Source organism: Rhinolophus sinicus, chromosome 11, assembly GCF_057876585.1.
Source record: "Rhinolophus sinicus isolate RSI-liver-muscle chromosome 11, RSI-T2T, whole genome shotgun sequence".
Classification (NCBI taxonomy): domain Eukaryota; kingdom Metazoa; phylum Chordata; class Mammalia; order Chiroptera; family Rhinolophidae; genus Rhinolophus; species Rhinolophus sinicus.
In genome coordinates this window covers 10,767,995-10,789,825 of record NC_142511.1, presented here as the reverse complement: position 1 = coordinate 10,789,825, position 21,831 = coordinate 10,767,995, and the positions used below count along the sequence as shown (strand labels likewise).

The following is a 21,831-nucleotide window of genomic DNA, read 5'->3' as shown; positions in this document are numbered from 1 at the left end:
GTGCCAGGCACCCTGCCAGACCCCAAAGGGCAGCTCCACACTGAATTGGGGCCAGAGCCCAGAGTGCAGAAGGACAAGACAAAGGCAGGCACAGCAGGCAGCCCGACACGCACTGGAGTGCCCCGGATGCGCTCCAGGCCTGGTAGGGCAGCTGTTAAGGGCCGGCTCCATGGGCAGATATCAGAACTAATCCTGCAGCCCCCTCCTCGGGGTCCAGCACTCCGACCGGGTCAAACTCAGCCTGGGAGAGCTGGGCACAGCTTCTTGCCAAGGAAGGCTGCTGCCATTTAAGCAGGTGCTCTGGCTCTGTAGAAAAGGGGAACTTCATAGAGGATGGGAGAGGGCGGGGGGGGGGGGACCGTTTGGCAGCAGGGCATTTTGAATAGCTCCAGAACCCGCCTGGGAATTTGGGGTGGGAAATGGGTTGGGCAGGTGGGCCAGGAAGCCCAGTTGTTGCACGTTTGGTGCAGGATAAACAGCAGTGCTATGTGAAAAGAGCCACAACAAAGAGCCCTTGGCATCAGATTCTATGGGAACTGAGAGAAGGGGCCCAAGTCAGCATGCAGATGTCATGGAGTGCTTCTCAGGGCAGGTACTGCAAATATTTTTGAAGGCTGCCAGGGGGTCCATGGGTGGACTGGGGAAGGGTGTGCCAGCAAAGGCATACAAATAAGCTAAGCAAATGGACGGATGAAGGACTATATGGAGTTGGGTCATGCATGGGTCAGGAAACCAACAACCCAGCTCCTGCCAATAAATGCTCACATGGGAATCCTGCTGCCTGGAGGCCAGTCTGGAGGACCGGGAAGGCCAGGCACATGGCAGTCTGCTTCTGGCACACGGGCTTCCTTTGGCGACAGGGATGTAGGATCAAGGATGCCTCTTCCCCAGAAGCAGGCACACAGACCAGCCACCAGGCGGGGAAGGTTTCAGGAGCCTCTGGCAGGCAGCACAGGCCCCTGCGCAGGTCTGACGGTGGATCCAGCGGAGGGGTGGGATGGAGGACCAGTCGGCTTTCTCCCCCGCCCCCTCTCCCCCCCCCCCACTCCGCCCTCTAGACCAACCCACCCTTCCCTCCCTTGGTCCTGAGGGTGAGTTCTTTGCACCCAGAGCAGGGCCATTGACAACTCTTTAAATTACAACTCTGGACACACATCTGAAAGCAGCTTTCCCGAAACAAAACCTACCCTTGGCTTGTGGTAGGCACTGTTTTTTTAAATGCTAGTTTCCACCCACAAGATAGCGTTTGTGACCCACGAGCCTCCAGTTCAGAAACATTGTTCTAGAAAGTGATCTGTCGGTCCTTCTCCCCTCCCCCAGCGGGCAGGTGGGAGTGCCAACCCCATTTCCCTGAAGGAAAACCAAAGCCAAGTCCCGATGCCGATGCCGGCCCTAGTGAAGGTAACTCCCTCGCAGAGTTGCCTTAAGGATTCGGGATTGCGTCCTTAAGGTCCCCAACAGGCTCTGGGACATTTGCGGAGCAGTGAGAACAGGGTTGGAGACTGTGCAGCGACCGGACGTCCCTGAATTCCCAGGTTAACCTTGATTTCCCAAATTCGAGCTGCTCCTGCGGTTCCTCCATTATGATTCAGATCTCGGGACTCTGAGCGCACCCGGTTCCCATCCCTGTGCCCCCAACACGCAGGCTGGTCCCCGCTTTTCCCCTGCCACCCCTTTCGCCAACTCTGGCTCCAACCAGGACAGCGCTGGGCGCGCCGCCTCCACCATCAGCTTTTAAAATACCAAGGTGTCGTCACCGTTAGTTGCCAGCCTCTGTTCCCTCTGCCTTACGCCTTCTTGCTCATCATGCCTTCCTCAAGGACAAAGCCAGGTGTCTTCATCCTGGCCTGTGGCGCCCAGCAAAGTGTCTCGTGGGGCAGGGGGCGCGGTGCGTGTAACCTCCCGGTAACCCAGCCCCGGACACCAGGCCCTGACCAGCTGTGGCTCTACCCGAGCCCGTGCCCCGCTGTGCGTCCCAGAGGCGGGCAGGGCATGCGGGGCCCATCTCCGCCCCCACGGAGGCGAGGGAGGGCGGCCACAGACCGTGGCGAGAGGCGGCCGGGCGCGGCCGAGGCCGGGAGGCTGGCGCGTCGGGCACCTCCGGGAGGCCAGCAGCGCGGACGGCGCGGGCGACTGGAGCAAGGGCGGGTGGGTGCGGGGCGGTTGCCCACGCACAGTCGCCTCCTGGTCATGGCCTGCGACAGACCTTGGTCCCCCCCTCCGCCCTACCGAGGAGACGCGCTCTCGCCTCGCATAGGCCCCTCCGCCAACGAGAAGAGACGACCCCGAAAACGAGTCAAAACAGGCGTGGTGGGGTGTGTCGTCCTCCCAGGACCGGGAGGAGCGCGCGCTTCTGAGGTGCCTTCAGAATTTGTCCCCCCACCCCCGTCACCCTAAAGATATTGACTTGTCTGAGGCCCAAATCGGTGCCCTTTCTGTTCCGTGTAGGCCCAGTGTTTAGGTTCCTCGTGTGAACTGCAGATACTATGGAACTGCCCTGGGGTTGGGGGTCGTACGCGAGACAGAAAAAGCCACACCTGTGCACATGCTGCTCCTTGGCTGTGGCTGTCCGTCCTTTCCCTTCCCCATCCTGCCAGTTCCCACTCATCTTAGTAAACCCCGCGTGGGCGCACCTCCTTCTAATTAAGCCTCCCACCCTCAGCTGAGGCCTGACCACGCCCAGGCTCCACACCCCACGTGCACCAGGTGCCAGCTTCTCGTGCTGCACACACCTGGCCGTGTGGTAACGGCTGAGCGGCTCCCGTAGACCGTGGCCGTGTCGGGGAGAGGCGTCTTTCTCATCTCCCTAAGCTGCGGCCTGGCACATGGCCTGGCTCCTGGTTCTAGGTACTGCGAGAGCTGATGGTCCTGTGGTGACGCAGGGCTGACCTGGTCAGCAGCTCCCCAGGGAGCAGAGACCACATGGGACGGTCGGAAGGACACCCAGGGGAACCAAAGCCCTCCCACCCGCATCACTTTACCCCAGGAAGAAGCGCCTTCTGCGGCCTCCTTGGAATCAGAGCAAGGCAGGCCTGCTTCACACAGTCGGTCCAGAGCGCCTCCCAGGTCCCCCTCTACCCCCCTTCCCCCTCTTCCCCTTCCTTCCTCCCTTCACCCTTCACCCCCTTCCTCCTTTTACCCCCTTCCCATCCCCCCCTCACCCCTCCATGCCCTTCTAGCAAGGCTTTTCTGGCCCTGCGTGGGGGCTGTTGTAGGAAGAGCGGGCCCTGAGTCAGACAGGCCAGGTCTGAATGCCCTATTATTGTTGCTGTACTTGGTTCTCCGTTCCTTCAAATAGACAGTAAACAGGATATGCCTGGCAGGGCTACTCTAAGGACTAAGTGAGATGTGTCAAGAGCCTGGCCCCCTGCACCTGGGAGCTCAGTACTCCTTCGAGACCTTTCCTTGTCCTGTCCCCGTCCCAGCATCCCCATTTCTTCCCAGCTGGGGCTGGAAAGGCACATAGACCTCGCTATACAGAGTAAATAGGGTGCCTTTAGCCCCTAAAATCTTTTTCGACATGAAATGTCCCTCAAGCTTCATGACTTCTGTCAACAAAAGTTTGCTGCCACCAGTCTGGTATCAACAGGAGTGGAGAAAAAGGAGAAACTTTACATAAATGAACAGTTTTCAAACCACAGAAACACAACCTCTGATAGAAACCAAAAGTACACTGCTAAGATAAAGCTGAGGCCACCTTTTATAGAAAAGTCCCTTCCCCAGTCTCTGATTGGTCCTTTTCTATGCAAATAAGGAATCCAAGTTTGTACGTCTGATTGGTCAGAATTGCATGTTCTGATTGGTCATTATGGAGCTGCTCTGATTGGCCAGTGAACATGCAAATAAGACTATAGCTGTGCAGTTCCCATTGGATGGGGTCGGTCTCAGTCCATTGGTTGAAATATAATTCCAGGAACTCCTTTAGGAGCTTTGGCTCAGACTGCAGGAACTCAGTGCAGGAGGTCTGGCACCTGAGTCTGTGCCTTCTCTCTGATATGCACTGTCTGTGAAAGGCCTCTGTAAACAATGGCTATTAGGCTCTGATTATGAATTTGGACCTTGTTAACCACAAGGAGTCCTTTTTGGAAGGTATACTTCTTGGGTCAACACCACAAGGCCAGGAATCGGGGTACTGGAGCCACCAGGGGTTCCCCATGTCTGTTGTTCCAATATGGGACCATTTATATGATTTGGTCTGTGAGGTATCCAGGTACCCTCTTCACATCCCGAAGGCCCAAATACTTGTTGCTTTGGCCCCTCTGCTCACTTTCTAGAACCTCCGCATTCCTCCTTTATGCTCCACCCCAGGTCAGCCCAGCTTCCCCATCCTGCAGGGGCAGTAAAGAGGGGTTTTAACGAGCTCCTGAGGATAAGACCCTAGGATGGGAGAACACTCGCTTACACACACTCCACAGGCTTGCTGGCCCTTCCCATCACCTTTCCCTTAGGCCACATGCCTCCTTCAGTAACTTTCTCCCTGAAAGCTGCAGCAACACTCATCTTAACCCAACTCTGAAGGGTGTATGTGTGTAACCACAACCTGTACCAGCCAAATTCTAAAACAGCCCTGAACCGCCCACTTCACCCCCCTAGTTGCATCTATGCAAGTCCCCTTAGCTCCATTCTGTCTCCTGCTGATAAATGCACTTTGCTCAGGGCTCCTCTCCCAGCCCAAGGACTGTCTCTGGAGGCTTCTGCATCTACCCTAGCTGTCACCCCAACCCTGGGCGCCTCCTCAGCCTTCTCCTCTGGGATGCCCAACACAGCCCATGCTGAGCTTTTGTCTGCTCTCCTCCTCCCCCACTCCAGGCCCCTGCTCATGATTAGTGAAGGTCAAGTGAGCGTTCAGCCCAGAATATAAAAACTCAGGATGGAAGAAGTTACAGCTTTGCTTTTTAATAATTTAAGACTGACACACAGCCGTCCACTCACAGAAAGTCCTAACCCTTTGGGCAGTATTCAAGCCTAGAGAGAGGAAGTGGCCAGGTGGGACAACCCATCGCCCTGGCCTGTGCCATGCCATTGCCCTGCCGGCCGGCCACCACAGCTGCTGTCAGGGAGTCTGCACAGAGAGCTTGTGGCTGGGCACAGCCTGGCATGAGCTACATACAGCCCAGTGTCCAAGCTCGACAGGAGGAAGAGAGGCCAGGCTCTGGTAGCTTCAGCCTCACGCTGGGTAGAGACCGAAGGCAGGGCGCTGGGGATGAGGTTGTCTGGCCAGTCTCACTGGCCACAGCAGCCCTTCCCTGAAATTGGTCTGTTTCACTTTTTCCTTCAACCTTATATATCAAAAAAGTTCTTAATATTCTGGCTACCAGATAACCTCTCTCAGATGTTCTTACAACAGACCACATGTCCTAACTTTTGTTTTGGAATGGGTGGTCAGTGGCTGTAAGGCTGTTACTGGAGACACTTCACCCATTTCTGGAAAAAGAGCAAAGATGTCAAATGGGACTTGGGAGAAATGAGACTGAAAAAGGCAGGTGCCAGGCCAGTACGGCCCAGCATTTCTTTGGTTCTGGAGTGTGGGAAGCTGCTGGAGCCCTTGACCAGGATGGGATGGGACTTGGGGGAGAGGCGACCGAAGCTCAGGGACCAACAGAAGGATCTACTGAATCTTTCCTGCCCCTGCCAGCAAAGGTGCAGGAAGCTGCTGACAGCACCTCAGGCATGGACACCCACATATCTTTCCCTGGTTCTGCATAAATTAACATCCTTACACAAGACACGCACACAGGCTCCTTCCCTCTCTTTAGGGTGGTCAATCACAAAAACCCAGCCACAGTCCAGGGTGTTCACGTCGTGCCACCCTGCTCTTCCAGCAGCTTTGGGCAGTGCTTTCCCAGTCATACTCCCTGGGGTGGTTCGTGGCTTCTGAGGGGTGACAGTGACGGCCAAAGCCCCTGTGGGTCACCGTGGGACAGGCCTCTGCCTCAGCACACGGAGTGACAGGCTCTCTGCGTGGGCCAGGAGCTCCTGCACGTGAGCCAAGCCCAGCCCTGCAACCTTGGCTCCGTTCACCTCGAGGATCTCATCCCCCACCCCCAGCAGCCCCGAGTACAGCTTGGCCGTGCTCGTGTCCGCCATCTCCTGCACATAGAGCCCTGCAAAGGAGAACAGGAGAATTTAACATATGAAGTAAAGACATGCCTGTCTGCCATGCTGACCAGGTGGGTGCTGTTTTGGGGGGAGAGGGGGGGCAGGTGTTCATACAGAGCACACACACACACACACACACACACACACACACACACACCCTCATCAGTCCCCCTCACAGCCACAACCGGCTTTATACATAGATACAGTGTGCCCGCCTCCATGGTAGAACTTCCTTTCTCCATCTTCTCTGTTAAAATGCCCTTAATGCAAACAACGCTTTTAGCTGTTGTTACTCATATTATAACCCAGTGTGAAGGAGCTAATCTTAGGTTTTTCTGAGATAAGTTTTGATTGCAGAATAGGGAGGAAAATAATATTTAAAAACTGAGAAAAAGACCTACGATGTGCCTGGTACTGTGCTGGGGGCACCCACAAACGAGCTCCATGGCTGCCCCCAAATCACTGCAGTGGGGGGAAGGTATCCCCGGGGTGCTGAGGGCCAACCCAAACCTGGTTTGCTCCCCGGTATTGTCTAGGACGAGCCCTGGCCTCCGTCTTCCTCGGTTATGGTTCCTCACTTGCAATTTGGAGGCCTCTGGGCAAAAACCCAGGAAATATACAAGTCCAACCTCACATTCAAAGTCATGGTAGCTCACTTTTTGTCACACACACCCTCTCCCATCCACTGCCCCCAGGAGGCCCTGCTTGGCCAGTATGACCATTCCTGGGTCTCTAAAGTGCAGACAGATCCTGGGGAGAACCCGCTTCTCCTTTCCTGGGTCCGATTCTGGGAACCCACGTCCATGGAACAGGCTTTGTGGGGCCTGTGGGCTGGGTTGGCTGGTTCCCCGGCCTCTCCTGGCCACACACTGGGGTAGCTTGTGCCGCCTTAACACCCTCCCTGCTCCCCAGCCCAGGCTCGGCTCGCTGGCTCCCTCCACAACAAGCAGCGGCCCATGCCTCACTCTCCACCTCTTCCTAGAATCAGCTTCCTCAGAAGGGACCCAAACGGGCATCTCATCTGCTTTCTGTCTCTGGCTTGAAGCCATTTAAGACATCTCTCTAGTCTACCTAACCCCACAGGTCCTTTGTTCAGTCCAACAGAAGTCAAGCTTTTCAGAGCCCACCCTCTGAAATTCTGGTTTGGAAGCACACTGAAATCTCCTCCAAGGCACCTGAAGCTTGTAGCTCTGGGTTTAGCAAATCCAATCTTTTGACACATTCCCCATCCCTGGTCTGAGCTGTCGAATGCCCTTTCTGTGTTTCCCCGCCAAGCTGAGCCTTTTCTGCAAGGCTGTCTCCCACCCGACCAGACATATCTGTCATCTCAGCTGCTCAGGCTTGTCTCCCAGCCCTTGCCCTATCTTCTACCTCTTCTGTCTGAGTGTTTGAATTGCTTGCCTGCCCTGTCTGCACATTGGTGGCATGGGGGGAAGGGCAAGTAAGGTGGGGAGTGGTGGAGTCTGCAAAAATGGCTACTGTACAGCAGGAAGGGCAGGTGGGGAACGGTGAGAAAACCCAGAAGAATGCAGCCAGAGCTGGACTAGACACTGATGTCATGCCAGCCATTTTGGGAGACTCTCGGGTGGGCTTCACAACTGCAAGTCATGATAAAAATATGACAGAGAGATTGCTATTGTAGGCGTTTATTGTCTATGGGAAGTGGCCTTTGTTAAGGATGTATGATCTCTGTGTTGTCTTCAGTCAGAAGCAGAAGGCAAAGCCTGCCATTCTCCCATGCTTGTCGAGAATTGGATGTGGTAGCCAGCAAAGTAGCACCAACATCTTGATGTTTTAGCAAGGACCGTGAATGGCCCCCGCTCACAGCCCCTCTGAGTCCCAGGAGAAACAAGCCTCCGCTGCTGGAGGATAGTCTGTGACAAGGAGGCACCAGCACCAGCCACGTTTCACGTGCAGGGGGATCTCTGTGTGACAGCCAGCGGCCAGCTGCAGGAGCAGGGGCAGGACAGCACCTGGGCAGGACAGGGAAGAGCTCACACTGACCCAGGTGAGGGGCACCCCAGGGAGCAGGCCAGGGCAGAGCCCAAGTGCACCAAGGAGCCCTTGGCGACTACAGACCCCTGCTCATCAGAACTCCATGACAGGTGATGGGGGAGGGGCTCGCACTGCCTGCAAAGGGGTTGAAAGGGACTTCTGGAGAGGATGGCAGGGCAGAGTGCATGCCCAGTTGTGTATGATTTCACACTGACAAATGATGCAGACCATGCAAGTACCCATCTGGAGTTCTGCTCCCCAAATACATTCTCTTTCTGAAGAGGGAAGGGAAGAAAAGTGCCAGGCTCAGAGGGGCTAAGTAACTTTCTCAAGGTCACACAGCCAGCAGAGGTGCTGGAGTATAAACCGTGCTATGTTATCTAACTCTAGGCCCTCATGCTGCCTCTTTGGGGGCCTATTCCCCTCACCCAAGGAGAGAGGAAGCTAAGAAAAGGCAGGTGGCTAACACCTGTTGGGTGCTTTGTGGTAATCAAGATATGTCAACAAATGCCATCTTCCTGTGAGGACGGACGTTGTACCCTCCTGAGGTGCAAAGTGGGAGAAACTTTTCCTCTCTACCTCTCACACTCATGGAAAATTTATCAGTAAACTGAGTCCAAACTACCTCCAAGTCAACCAGAATCCAACCGTGTTTCACCATCTCCATGGCCACCTGAGTTCAAACCACCAACATCTTGTCCTCCCTGGACTATTGAAATAGCTTTCACTCTGGTCTGCCTGGTTCCGCCTGAAGCCCAATAGAATCTGTTCTCAACACAGCAGCCAGTGACCCTGTTAAAAGTGTAAATCAGAGCTCCTCGGCCTCTGCTGCCAGCCCCACCGTTCCCCTCACTTGGTGTGACGCCCCTTTCTGAGCTCAGCTCTGTCTCTCCCCCTGGCCGCTCTGTTCAGCTTGACCCGCCCACAGTCAGCGCCTCCAATAGGCTGAGCTCATTGCCACCCCTCAGGGCCACTGCACTGGCTGTTCCCTCTGTCTGGAATGCTTGTCCCCCAGACACCACATGGCTCCTCCCTCCCTCCAGCGTCTGCTCAGAAAAGCTGCCCCACTGGCACCCCCGCCCCCCAGTCACTACCCTCGGGCCCTTACCCTGCTCTTCATTTGTGTGTTTCTCTGCACTTTTCACTGCCATGTATTACACAGCATATAAAATGTATATTTTTTGTAGATGTAGTCTGTCTCCCTCACTGGAATGTGTGCTCCTGAGGACAGGGGTTTGTCCATTCCATTTACTGCTGTGTCCCCAGTACTGGCAACGCCTAGAGGTGCTCAGTATCTATTTGCTGAAATAATGAATGAGGGAACAGAGGCAAGAGCTGGCTGCAGTCTGCAAATCTGGCAGCAGGCAGATCCATTTCCGGGTTAAAGAACTGATCCCAGCGATCAGAGCATAGAGCTACACCCTCCTCGGCAGAGCCCAGCAGGACAGGCTTCTGAGCTAGTCCTTCTGTGCCTGTCTCTCCCTTTCTCTCTTCTTCCTCGCTTCTTCCTCGCCTCTAGCATACCTGTCTTCCATCCCTAGTCACTGCGTCTGGGAAGCATCTTTCAGGGCTCACCCTGAGGTGGTTTCTGGAGCTCAGACCTCGGGTAAAGGACAACTGAGATCTGGCCAAGTGCAGAAGGATGCCCAGAGCCCCTCCCTGACCCTGCCAGGGCTGGAGCCAGGATGCATGTGAACATAACCCCCAGGAGCCAGCCCTGAGGGAGGGACCCGGACGCACAGACAGGAAGGCACACTCCACGTGCCCAGACACATTCAGCAGCTAGAGGGGGGAACCGTTTGAACACATCAGCCACATCAAAGGGATCGCCTCTGAGAACTGGCAAGCACAAACAATCTCCTTTCGCTCTCCAGTGAAGAGCTGGCCTTCACGATTCTGACTCTGAGAACGTCAGCACACAGCAGAGCGGCAGTGGAGTGAAGCCTGCGGCAGCTACCCCCTCCGGCAGCCCCACACTGTGACTCTCCAGAAAGAGCCCCTATGGGGAGGACTCCAGTCTTTTCAGTAAGAGGTTCTCCGAGTCCAGAGCTCCACTGCTCAGCCAAAGACCAGAACATGCCTCTGACCACAGCCACAGGCACCACTGGTTTGCTGAGGACCCAGGACAGAGGAGCCCAGAAAGTGGAGGGGACATACCTGAGTCCCGGCGCCCATTCCCTGAGGCCACACAGAAGCCAAAAGTGCCCTCCGGGGAGCGTTGTAGCTGCAGCTGGCTTGTGCCATCAGGGAACACCTCTACCACGCGGCCCACTGTGCGAGCCAGGCTGGGGGCACCCACATCCTCCACGCTGAGGGCACGCCGGGGTGGGGCCTTGGCTAACCTGCAAGGGCACCAAGGACAGAGTGAGGGAAGAGGGCTGGGCACTGGGCCCCAGTCACTCCTTGGCTTAAAGATGACTGCTGCCTCTTAGCTGGCGGAGCTGCTGCCGGGGCACCACACATCTAACCAGCATGAAGAGCCTGCGAGGGCTGAGGTGCTGCTCCTCACAGCCGTTGGAGGTCCCTCAGAGCCCGGCGCCACAAAACCAGAAGCGCCCCGCCCCGCCCAAGAGCAGTGGGTTTTCATCTTTTTGGGTGCGGAGACCTCTCTGAGAACCTGGTGAAAGCTATGATTTTATATAAAATTTCCAGGAATTAATGGACCCCCGAAACCCCTCCATGGAGCCCGGGGTAAGAGCAGCCAGCCTACAGGGTCTCATCAGAGAGGGCGGGGTTTCTGTAGGCAGGCTCACAGGTCAAGGGCCTCTTTGGGGTCTCTGCCTCTGGAGCTTTAATTGGATCTTTAACTGGGCTAAGAAGCTCTCTGAACATTCGGATTTCAAGATGTCATCAGATAGTAGAGGCACCGAGGAACCAAACCTTCCTACTCTACCCCTTCTAGCACTGCCACACCTTCTCAGAGCTCAATCGCACAGGGCAAGGGCACTGAGGTACGGGCTCCAAGCCTCTTGTGGCACCTGAGGGTCAGGAAGTTGGTGTCCGTTTCTCGGAATGGGACCCCACTCAGGGCCATGCAGCTGAGGCAGGAAAGAGTTAAGCTTACAGCTCCACTGTCTACTCTGAGTTTATCCTCCAAACCACTTGCTCACTTGTCCACTCTTACCTGCCAGCTGCACTGTCGTCCCCTGGCTCCCCTACCAGGTAGAGGCTGGATCGGTCCACCTTGCCGCTCAGCAGAGAATGGAGGTTCTGAAAGGAGGCAGCTTTTCGATGTTGGTGAGGGGGTGACACCTAGTGGTAAAGATACAATATTGCAGGTGAGAAAAGCGCCCCCTGCAAGGGCCTGACAGACCTGACCCCAACCATGAATCTGAGGGCCCTGCAAGAAAGTAGTGGTAGCGTTTTTGTCATTACTTCAAAGTGTCCAACAGGAATCTCCGTAACTTACTCAAATTAGATGGGCCTACACAGGTGATCTGAACTTTCATTTTTTTTTTTTTTGGCTGAAATAACTTACTAGTACTATAATACTAATTATCTCATTTATTAAGAAAATCTAATTGTCTTGGTAAGAAAAAAGTGAAAGCAAGTTATAGAATAACTACAATTTTAGAGTTAAAATCATAAATATTATTTTGTGATTCTTTTATGATCACTTACATTCAAAAATTTTTATCTAAGTGTGTACCTTAAAACACAGAATAAAAAGACGGAAAAGACAAAACGTGAGTACCTCAGGAGTTCCCCCAGTGATGGGGGTGGGTGAGCACAGGTAAGGTCAAAGCCCTAAGTGCAGTTGTAAGTGTTCGGCTGAAAGCGCGAACCAGGTGCAGGGAAGCAGAGAGAGACTTCGCTTGGCTTAGGGCGTTTGGGGACACTAGAGGAGCTGACACCTGAGTGGGGCTTGACGCATAAACTCTCCAGGTGAAGACAGAGGTGAGGTGCCCCATGAAGAAGAAACAGCAGATGCAAAGACATGGAGTGACTAGAGAAAGCATGGTAGGTTCTGGAACATACTCATGGTCATAGGCTGCAGAGGGGATGAGAGATGGGCTGGAGCCGGGGCCAGCCCTGGGAGAACGTCATATGGCCTCCTGAGGTGCCCCTGAGTGACGTTAATCAGAAGAGTTACAAGATCAGATCTGTGTGCTAGAAATTGAGCCAATGAGGAGGCCGCACTGAAGGTGGGAGGTGGGAGTGATGAAGACGGAGGCAGGGAGAAACAGACTTTTAAACAAATATTAAAGACATTTATTATGATTGGAATCCACGCTCCAAAGAAGTAAAGCATATGATCAAGAAACTTCGGAGAGGGGCTGACTTGTATTAGAGTTTAAGAAGGTTTCCTGGGAGAAGTCACGCATAACTCAGACCCGAAGAACAAGCAGGCATTCCCTAGGGAAAGGGGAAAGGGGCGAGGGGAGGAGAGCCTTCCAGATGCAGGTTCAAAGGTCAAAGAGCCACGACCCCTGGAGGTCGTGTGTGAGAACAGGGCCACTGCCCACTCAGGAGGGCAAAATGAAAACCAAACTGCTGTAGCATCCGCCTACCCTCTCCGTGCACACACACAAACACACACACACACACACACACACACACACACACACACCTGGCAGCACAGGTCTGACAGGAAGTAGCTGTCATCAACACTGCTGGGTGAGACGGATTCTTTCTCCAGTTCTTGAACGTTTCTTTCCACCGCTCAGTCCTCCTGCACTTGCTCCCACCGTGTCTCGGCCAGCCTCCTACTTCTTTTTGCCCGCTCCTCTACTACCCTAACGTCGTCGTCACTTCCCTTGAGGGGTTTACAGAGACCAAAGCTCTGAGGGCAGTGCACCTGGGTGCTCTGGCGCAGACACACAGGGACGAATTAATGTCAGGAGGAAAGTGGGTTCCTGGAGCACAATGTCAGTCTAGGCTCCCCTTCCCAGCTTATGATCGCTTGGCCTTCCGTTTATCCATCCAGCAAATACTTACTGAGCACTGACCACGTCCCAGGTAGTGTTCCTGGGCCAGACAACCAGTGGAATTTCCACTCAGCCTGCATTCTCCTCCAGTGCCCCAAACCATAATCACCTACTTCGCTCTGCCCAGGGGAGGGGTGCAGGGAATAGAAGAACAAACAGTACCTGAAAACACCTGGAATAGAACAGCGTTTCCAGGAAGCTAGCTGAGAGTCAGTGAGCTTCTGCTGGTCTGTCCTATTGCACATGGGGAGGCCGCTCTGCCTTCACTCCTTCCCACCGTGTACTGAGTACATTTACCATACCCGCCATCATACTGCATATCGGGAACACAAAGATCAATGGTGTTTCCTCAGATATTCACATTCCAGCGAGGGGAAACAGACAAAAATCAATTAAAATACCATGTGGCAAGTTCCACGAAGGCGGGAAGCCCAGGATGAGATGGGAACACAGAGCAGGGGCCCAGAGCTGAGCCCAAGGAAGGGTTGGAAGCAACTTCCTGGAGGAGGCAATGGCTGAAGTGTCGATGGATGAGCCAATATTAGCAGGTAGGGAAGGTGGGAGAAACATTCCAGGTGAAGGTTCAAAGTTAGACATGTGTGTCCTGATTACAGAACTGCAAGGTCAAGGATCACTGGGGTCAAGTGTGAGAAGGAGAGTGGTGAGAGACGAAAGCGGATCACAGAAACCCTTCAGCACTGCCAAGTGAGCTGAACTTTATCTGAGGGTGACGAGGGACCAATGGCCGGTGTTGCGTAAGGGGGTGGCAAGGCCAGATTTGCTGATCAGAAGGAGCTACTCTGGGAGCCACGGGGAAAAGACAGGGCTCGGAGCAGCAGGGATGCCAGTCACGGGGGCGTGGAGCTAATCCAGGTGTGAAGTGATTTGTGCTAGACTGAGTCACTGAGACCATGAAGAAGGTTCTAGAATGACCAGGTAGTCGACTCCAGGTCTTGGTAGAGGTGGCAGAGTTGAAGGAGGAATCTAAGATGAGCCCGGGCGCGGGGAGCTGGGGGAAGAACAGAAGTGTGGATGCCGCTACCCCCACCGTGTCCAGGGGAACTCAAGCCTCAGGGATGAAGTATAGGGAAGCCAGCAGCCTCCTTTTCTCCACCTTGGCCTCCGGGCGGGGGCCGCCTGTGTGCTTTCTTTCTCCTTTCACTCCAATGGTGGCTACACCACCACTGGCCTCACACACCCCTTGGCTGGGCCCTTAGGACTCACCAGATGCAGGTATTGTAACGATGGGGCTCTCTTCACTTTGGGGGTGCTGGTGTGTGAAGCCGAGCCAGGCAGCGGGGACTGCAGCTGCTCCACACTGCAGCTGCGGGACTTGCCCAACCTGGGCCGGGTGCCCTGGCCCAGGGCCAAGAAGAACTTTTTCAGCCCCAGGGTGGAGGCGATGCTGCTGCTGCTTTTCTTGTTCCTGTCAGAAGGGGCAGCTGAGGGTGGGCCGGGTCTCGCACTGACCCCCGGTAGTGCTCTGAAACGCAAGGGTGGACGTGAGGTGGGTGGGAGAGGGCTGGGGGAGATGAAGGCAGGCTGTATCTAAGGGTCTGTGGGCCCCAGGTGGGCCAGCACCAATGTCTTGTGGAGGAAGTGACAGCCAGGCTGCAGAAAGAAAGGCCGAGCGGGCTTCCGTGGGACTCTGCGTGGGTAGCTTTTAGGGAGAACAGCTCAGACAAGACCCTTGGTGTCACACGCAACTGTGGAGTCACCCAGTCATTTATTCATTCACTTGTTCATTCACTATTTCTTGAGAACCTCTTCCAGGCCTCTTGCAGGCACTGGGACATGTGGCAAACAATGAGGGTACGTGGTAAACAAAACAGACAAGGTCCTTTTCCTCGGGAGCTTATAAACAGCAGACTAGGAAACAGAGTGAGAAACCACCAGTGACTGCTGAGTGGGGTGAAGCAGACAATGACAGGTTGACCAGGAAAGGACTCTCTGAGAAGATGAAATTTAAACTGGGAGTTGCATGGCAAGAAGAGGCCAGTCCTGCCAAGCCAGGAGGTGAGAATTCCAGGGTGAGAGAACAGCTGGCACCACAGTGCTACGGCAGGAAGAGGCCCGGTGCTTTCAAGAACATAACAGGGTCAGGCCAATAGGATTGGATGTAATGAGCAAGGAGGAAGGAGGCACCAGGTGAGGTCACACGGGCAGGCCGAGGCCCGATAACACGGAGCACGTGATCCGAGGGAAGAGGTTTGGAGTCTATTCTGAGAGGAAAAAGCACGGAAGGGTTTCAAGCAGGAGAAATGACATCATTTAATGAAGGTTTTAGAAAGATCCCTTTGACAGCATTTGACAGGGTCTTAATGCTGTCACCCCATCACCCCATCACTGTGTGGAGAAGGAACTGGAGGGGGCAGGAGTGAGGGCAGAGGGCACGTGGCCTCTAAGAGTCGTACAGAAAGAAGGGACGCAGCTTAGACCAGGAGAAACGCGGTACAGCTGGATGCAGGAGCCGGAGAGGACTGGCCAGGGGGTTAGAGACGCAGAGAAGGAAGAGAGAGCAGCCAAGAGGACACCAGATTTGGGGCGTGAGCGTGCTGTGGCCAGTGTTGTGTTTGCTGGGAGAAGCAGTTTTTGTCAGCAGCGATGGAGAATTCAGTTAGTCCTCTCAGACACGCTAGTGGACATGTGGGGTCTCGAGTTCTGGGGAGCACACAGGGCTGGAGATGGGGCCTTGGCGCTCAGTGCAGGTGACACCTTGGGCCACGTCACCAGGAATGGTGCATAGTGGACAGGAGGAAGCCCCGACCAGGGGACTGGCTCGCCCAGGCTTTGAGGCCCCAGAGCACAGGCTCAGACCGCACGCGTTCGAGAGAATGGAAACGTGAATGCGGGCTGTTTCCGCAGCGTCTGGTGGTCTCCAAGCCCAGAGCCAGGAGCAAGGCCCCACACACAGATCACCTGATCCTGGAGCATCGGGAGGCTGGGACTGGCTGGCCAGCTGCGTCCAGCACAGCGCCTGGAGCTTGAGGCCGTTCAACAAACGTTTGCATGAATAATCAAGTACCTTAGACAGGAACAGGTTGGGAAAGGAATATAGGGGTACCATGCGAGGATTTGGGAGCAGTAAGGTCAGTCGTGCGACCACTCCAACAGGGCTCTTTCTTCACCTAGAGTCTCCGGGCCCCACCCCCTACAGTCAGGGCTGCTGCTTGCTCTTGTCACTCACCCGGATGACACAAGCCCTTGGGAACTCAGCTCTGTCCTCTGCAGACCTCCCTCTGGTTCCCGGCTGGACTCTGGCTCCTCTGAGGCCAGGGAGAGGGTGATAGCCACAGAGCTGATGGTGCCGACATCTGTGGAGGGGAGACAGTCCTGGAGTCCTCCTGCCACAACGACAGAGACCTCCCGTGTCACTGACCCAGCCTCACAGGTCATGATCAGGGGAGAGAACATGTCCAATCCAGAGGCAGAAGAGCCAGAGGAAGCTGGAGAGGCCCCCAGCGAGCAGTGAGACCCACAAAGCAGTGACGGGGTCTTACTGCTGTCACCCCATCACCCCGGCACAGCACCTGGTACACAGCAGATGATTCGTAAACGTCTGTGAAATGAAGGGGCTGCTTGTGATAAGCTATGTCCCTCCTATATCGAGACACAGTTGGGAGCAGGGGGAAGTTTTGTATTCCTGGGGCATCCATGATGAACTACGCAATGCTTTAAACCCTCCACAGAGATTATTTCATGAGCTCCTAGGAGACAGGTTCTATTATTCTCCTCAGGTAACATCAGGGGAGCCTGGAGTGCAGAGGGGTTAGGTGACGTGTCCAGGACCTCCTGGCTAATAATGAAAGGAGGAGCCTCACCTGGGCCTCTACTCCAGGCCCCGGGAGGTGAAGGCCAGGCTGCCCAGAAAGGTCAGCAGCTCTCAGAATAGAAACCTCCCAGGAAGTGGCTGGGGGCCGCTAGCAGCCAGCCTACAGCCACTGAGGGAAGGAAACCACACCTTAGCAGAGGGGGAGCGACCTCAGGGTGGGACCTGCTTCTTTGAGGTTCACGTGAGCGAGGGAGGGAGAGGGAAAGTGTATGTGTCTGTGTGCCGTGGAGGGGTAGCCAGCACGTGGGGGAGGCGGGGGCATCCACACCCTCGGTAAGGTCCGTATGGCCTGTCGTCTCTGCCCTCTCCCTACACTGTTTCCAAGCCCTGGATCCCTCCTGAGCCACCCCATCCCCGGCTGCCAGAGCTGTGGGCACAATAAGGCAAGGCCACGTGGGGCATGCCTGTCACCTCTGCCTAAGAGTGAGTGGTCAAATTGTCACAACATCAGGGATTTGCCCACAATACGAGGACCCCTTTCAAGGGCAGAGGTGACATCCTACATCCTTGCCAGGGCCGGGGGGTCTGGGAGGGCTCAGGCGCCAGAGCATAACCCAAACGCTCCTCATGGGAGCTCTGCCTGCTGGTTACTGTGCCTGGTGCCCTAGCCCCAGGGCAGCCCCTTACCATCTCTGCAGTTGTCCAGGGGCTCCTCGGGCTCCTGGCTGCGGGTGCCCTGCAGCACCCCGCCCTCATGGATGGCGCCTCCCCAGGGCTCCTGCAGCCTCCCAGGTATGCTGTTGTTGCAGTTGTTGGTGGACAGGGTCAGCAGTGGCTGGCGGACGTGGGGGCTGCAGGACTCGGTCTGCGGGGGGCTGAGCTCGCAGGCCGTGGGCACTACACTTCTGGAAGGAGATGGGGGGCTGTCCATAGTCTCTCCCTGGTCACCTGGCCTGCGAGGCCCAGCCAGGGCTGCCTTCCGGTGAGACCCAGGTGAGGTGGTGTTCCGGGAAGAGGGAGGAGTTGGCACCCATCCTTCGGGGGACAGGGAAGCAGCTGGCTGCTGGGCCTGATGCGGGGCAGAGAGCTTGTCGTGGTTCTGTTGCAGGGGCTCCGTTTCCAGAGACTCGTGACTTTCAACAACCTGGGTTTGTGTGTCTGGCCCAGGGGACGCCAGCTTCATGAATGAGGTGGTGGCACAGGCTTTCCTGAACGGAGCCCAGGAATCCACAGGGTGAGAACCGGGGTTTCCCATTCCTGGTCCTGGTTGCCACTGGGACCCCAGGGAGGCCCTCTCAGAGCCTTGCGCAGGAGGCTGAGAGAAAGCGTCTTCTCTGGGGAACAGAGCCCCCTCAGGCGTGTGTCCTCTGCCTTCTTTTGCCTCATCTGAAACCTCCTTGAGATCAACGCCAGGCAGGTAGTGCGGAGCCCGAGGGCTCTCGGACGGCTCCTTCCGGGACCATCTGTGGCCTCCTCGAGGCCTGGAGCCCCGCGGACGGGGGCTGCTGCCTCGGGCCGGGCCGCGGGCCCTGCTGGGCTGCGAGGTCCCAGCCTCCTCGCTGTCGGTCCTGCAGCTGTCCGATGTGTCCGTGCTGTCCAGGGCTGAGTCTACCTCCTCTGCGCGCACCGAGTCTCCAACGTGTGTCTCCCGAAGCCACTCGGTGCGGAGCCCCTGCTTGGCGGGGAGGAGCCAGACGGGGGCGCTCAGGCCGCAGGAGCCAAGGGGCTCAGCCGACGGTCCCTCCAGCCCGGAGGCAGCCTCGCGCTCCTGGGGGACCCTGGGGTTGGGGGCTGCTTTCCCCTGGACAGGCCGTCGGTCCTCGATGCAGCTGCCGCAGGCTCTGCACGTTCTCTGGCTGCCCCGTGTGGGCAGCGGCGCCGGGAGGGCCCTCTGGTCCAGGCGGCCCACAAGCCCGTGCAGAGCCCCTTCCCTCGCATCCCTGCGCTGGAGGCCCCCGGCGATGTAGTCTGCAAGCTCGGGCTTGGAGCGCAGGGGACCCTGGCCGCCCGTCTGCAGCGCGGGGCTCAGTACCTGGCGCTGGCGCTGCTGCAGCCGCTCCAGGTAGCGGGACTCGGCCTCTCGGGCAGACTCGTCCTCAAAGCGGACGTGGGACGGGGAGGGGCCCCGCTTCGGCCACTGCCCACTGCTGGACTCCCCGCTGGAGGAGTCACTCGTGCTTCCGTTCTGGAGCTGCTCTCTGCAGGCCAAGGGCGTCCTCCGGTCCAGGGCTGGGCTTCTCCCGCCATCTCTGATGGGGAGACAGGAGGAGAGAGGTCACAGGTAGAAGGTGGGGAGGGAGGTACCCTAGGCGACGCCAGTCAGTAACTACACCCCCAAGGCAGGTTCCTGGGGAATCAGGCAGCAAATCCGAGTAGCTTACAAGCCCATCCTGATCCTGAGACACAGCGCTAAACAAAGTCATCACGACGGTCTTTATTGTCTTTGCCACGTTGTCCACTCAGCCTGATTCAAGGTGAAACATTATTAAACTCAGGATCGTACAGAAGGACGACATCAAAGTCCTCGTGGTGTGTGTGTGTGTGTGTGTGTGAGAGAGAGAGAGAGAGGAAGTGCCCTGGCCATCACAGCATCTGGTAATGAATTGTGGCAATACTGTATTTGCTGGAAAGGTTTAATGGGAAGCGTGTGCGAGACCGACTGTGTGGGATCTGAAGCCAGGGTTTCTTGCTCTCACTCGGGGTTCCTAATTCTCTTCGTTGACACAATTCTGACAGTGAGCGATGCCCTGGGGGCTCGTCTTGTCAGCTTGCACACCCCCTTCCTGTACCTGCCACTCCCCAGCCCCTCACACACACTCTGGTCCTGCACAGCTGGGACGAGAATTACTGGGCTAGGAAGAGTCTCCTCATTCTGGCATCAGCCTTTGCTCTGGGAGGTACTGTGGCTGTGGACAGAGCATGAAGGTGCCATGAGGATTGGGAGGACAAGTGCGGAGCAAATGAGGCACCTCAGCAGTGAGCAAACAACCCCTGCCAAGCTTCTCAGGCTGAGGCCTTCCTCCCTCCCAGGCAGGATTCTATCTGGCTCAGAACCTGGACTCGAGTGGCCCTATGGGAAGGGTGGGAAGGCCCCTTGCTGGAGGCCCACTTCCGGCAGCAATGCTGTCCTAATCACACAATCAGTGCGACCCAGTCTTCACACAGCCACTCTGGCAGGGGACAATGGCATTTAGGGTGTCACCTCCCAGGCCCTGCATCGTGCTGACATGCTTGTTCTGCCCTCCCTGGAGTAGGTGTGCCTGTCCCCCAAACAGCACAAGCATGTGCTTCCAAGAGCTGCTCGATATCTACGGGGATTTGTTTCCAGAAAATGCAGCTCCTGCTGCCCCTTTGCCTCCTGGGAAAAGCCTGCCTGTCTGTTCAGGCGTGCCCCAGCCACCCCCACCAGACCCAGGATAAAGAAGGCCTCTGGAGAGGGCTCTGCCGCCCCCACTCTTCCATCACCTTTCACCAAACTGCTCGTTGGAAGCAGTGATGCCTCCAGGCTGGAGAGGATGGGGGTGGGGAGCTCCTGCATCTAACTGAGGCCCAGGGCCTGTGTGGCATCTCCATGTTAACTCAGCGTGGCTCTCCAGGGTGATCTGACAAACGTAACCTTTAGAAGCATCTGCAGCAAGCATCTGGCAGTGATTTTCAGCTCTGCCCTCTCAGGATTCACCAGTGCTGCCAAGTCAAAGTAATTCTTTTCTGGACACAGCAGCTGCTAAAGTGGGTCACCTTGCATTTCTATAGCATTTCTACAGCCAGGGGACAGCCTGGCAAAGGGGAACCTACTTTAAGGTTAATGACTGGGGTTGTTGTGAGCTGCTGACATGATACAGGGAAGAGGAAGTGTCCAAGAGTAAGTGTCTACAATCAGATCTGTTTGGCCGGTCTGCTTGCCTATTTTGAGGCTACCCAACCCAACCTACATTCCTATTGACAGGGGAACAGGAGGATTCTGTGGAAGTTGAAGACTCTGAGCCCCGTTATGTGCAGAGAAGAACAGTTAGGATGCTGCAGAGAAGCCATGCCCGTTCCTAAGGAGTGCCCTCCAGCCAGAGGGAGATGAGGCACCAAATGTGGAAATAAAAGGGCACCTGGTCTGGCACTTCTTGCCAGCCAGGGTATCGGGTCTCCTGAGCCGTTTCCTTAGGTCACAGTGACATTGGACATTGAGGCAGGCTGCCGCCCTCTGCTCATGCCAGGGTCATTTCAAAGGTGCTGTGCGGGTCCTCTGCCTTTCAGGAGTGGGTTCAGCAACTCCCATCAAAGAGCAGATGGCTCAGTTCCACTCAGAGTCCTCGTTCCCTCTTGTGCCGGGTGGTGATGGAAACCAGCAGGCCCACCGTGCGAAGGAAGCCGCGGGTTTTGTCAGCCACTCAGATGGGGGGTCCTGCTTGAGCCTGGTGCAGTTTGGTGTGGGCTGGCAGTCCCACCTCAGGCCCAGGTGTGCCAGCGCTGGTGTGGTGACCTCCAGGTGTAAGTGGTTTCTGCGGGACACCGTACATGGAACAGGCACAACAGTGGGGATGGGATGTCATCAGAGAGCAGCCATGCATGCAAAGTGCTGGTCAGAATGTCCTTGAACTTGTTCTTTTCCCGTCTCTTCACCCTGATGCACTCACCCTCACCCATGGCTCTGGCATCGTGAAATCAGGGTAATGCCCAAGTCTGGAGTTCTGACCTCTTTCCTCTTCTACAGACCTTGTATCCAACTGCCTGATAAGAATCTCTAGTGGATGCTCTCTGGGCAAACCCCTCCAAAGCCTGACCCTGCACCTAAGCTTCCCTCCTTGGCTAAGGCCCCACCAACCCTTCAGACACCAAGTCAGAACCCTGGGCTGCATCCTGGATGCCCCCCTCTCACACTGTCCCCATCCAGTTCATTACAGTAGTTCCCCCTTAGCTGTGGGGACTTTCTGTCCTTTCAGTTACCAGCGGTCAACTGCAGTCTGAAAATATGAAATGGGAAATTCCAGCAATAAATAATTCATAAGTTTTAAATTGCGCGCTATTCCGAGTAGTGAGATGAAA

General features: G+C 55.9%; 1 protein-coding gene across 4 annotated transcripts in view; it reads right to left on the bottom strand.

Moving 5' to 3' along the window:
* Positions 1–4,871: 4,871 nt before the first annotated feature.
* The window catches only part of KIAA1614 (KIAA1614 ortholog), a 42,936-nt gene continuing 25,976 nt past the window's right edge, over positions 4,872–21,831 (bottom strand). The window contains exons 5-10 of one of the 4 annotated variants that reach the window (XM_019733836.3): positions 17,482–19,043; positions 16,210–16,366; positions 14,247–14,505; positions 11,219–11,346; positions 10,252–10,436; positions 4,872–6,104 (exon numbers count right to left, since the gene is read on the bottom strand). In XM_019733836.3, coding sequence (XP_019589395.3) covers positions 5,911–6,104; positions 10,252–10,436; positions 11,219–11,346; positions 14,247–14,505; positions 16,210–16,366; positions 17,482–19,043 — 2,485 coding nt within the window. In that variant the 3' untranslated portion in view covers positions 4,872–5,910. Of the gene's footprint in view, positions 8,073–10,251; positions 10,437–11,218; positions 11,347–14,246; positions 14,506–16,209; positions 16,367–17,481; positions 19,044–21,831 lie in introns of those variants that run through there. The other 3 variants (XM_019733913.3, XM_019734001.3, XR_002137551.3) reach the window with 3 other exon arrangements.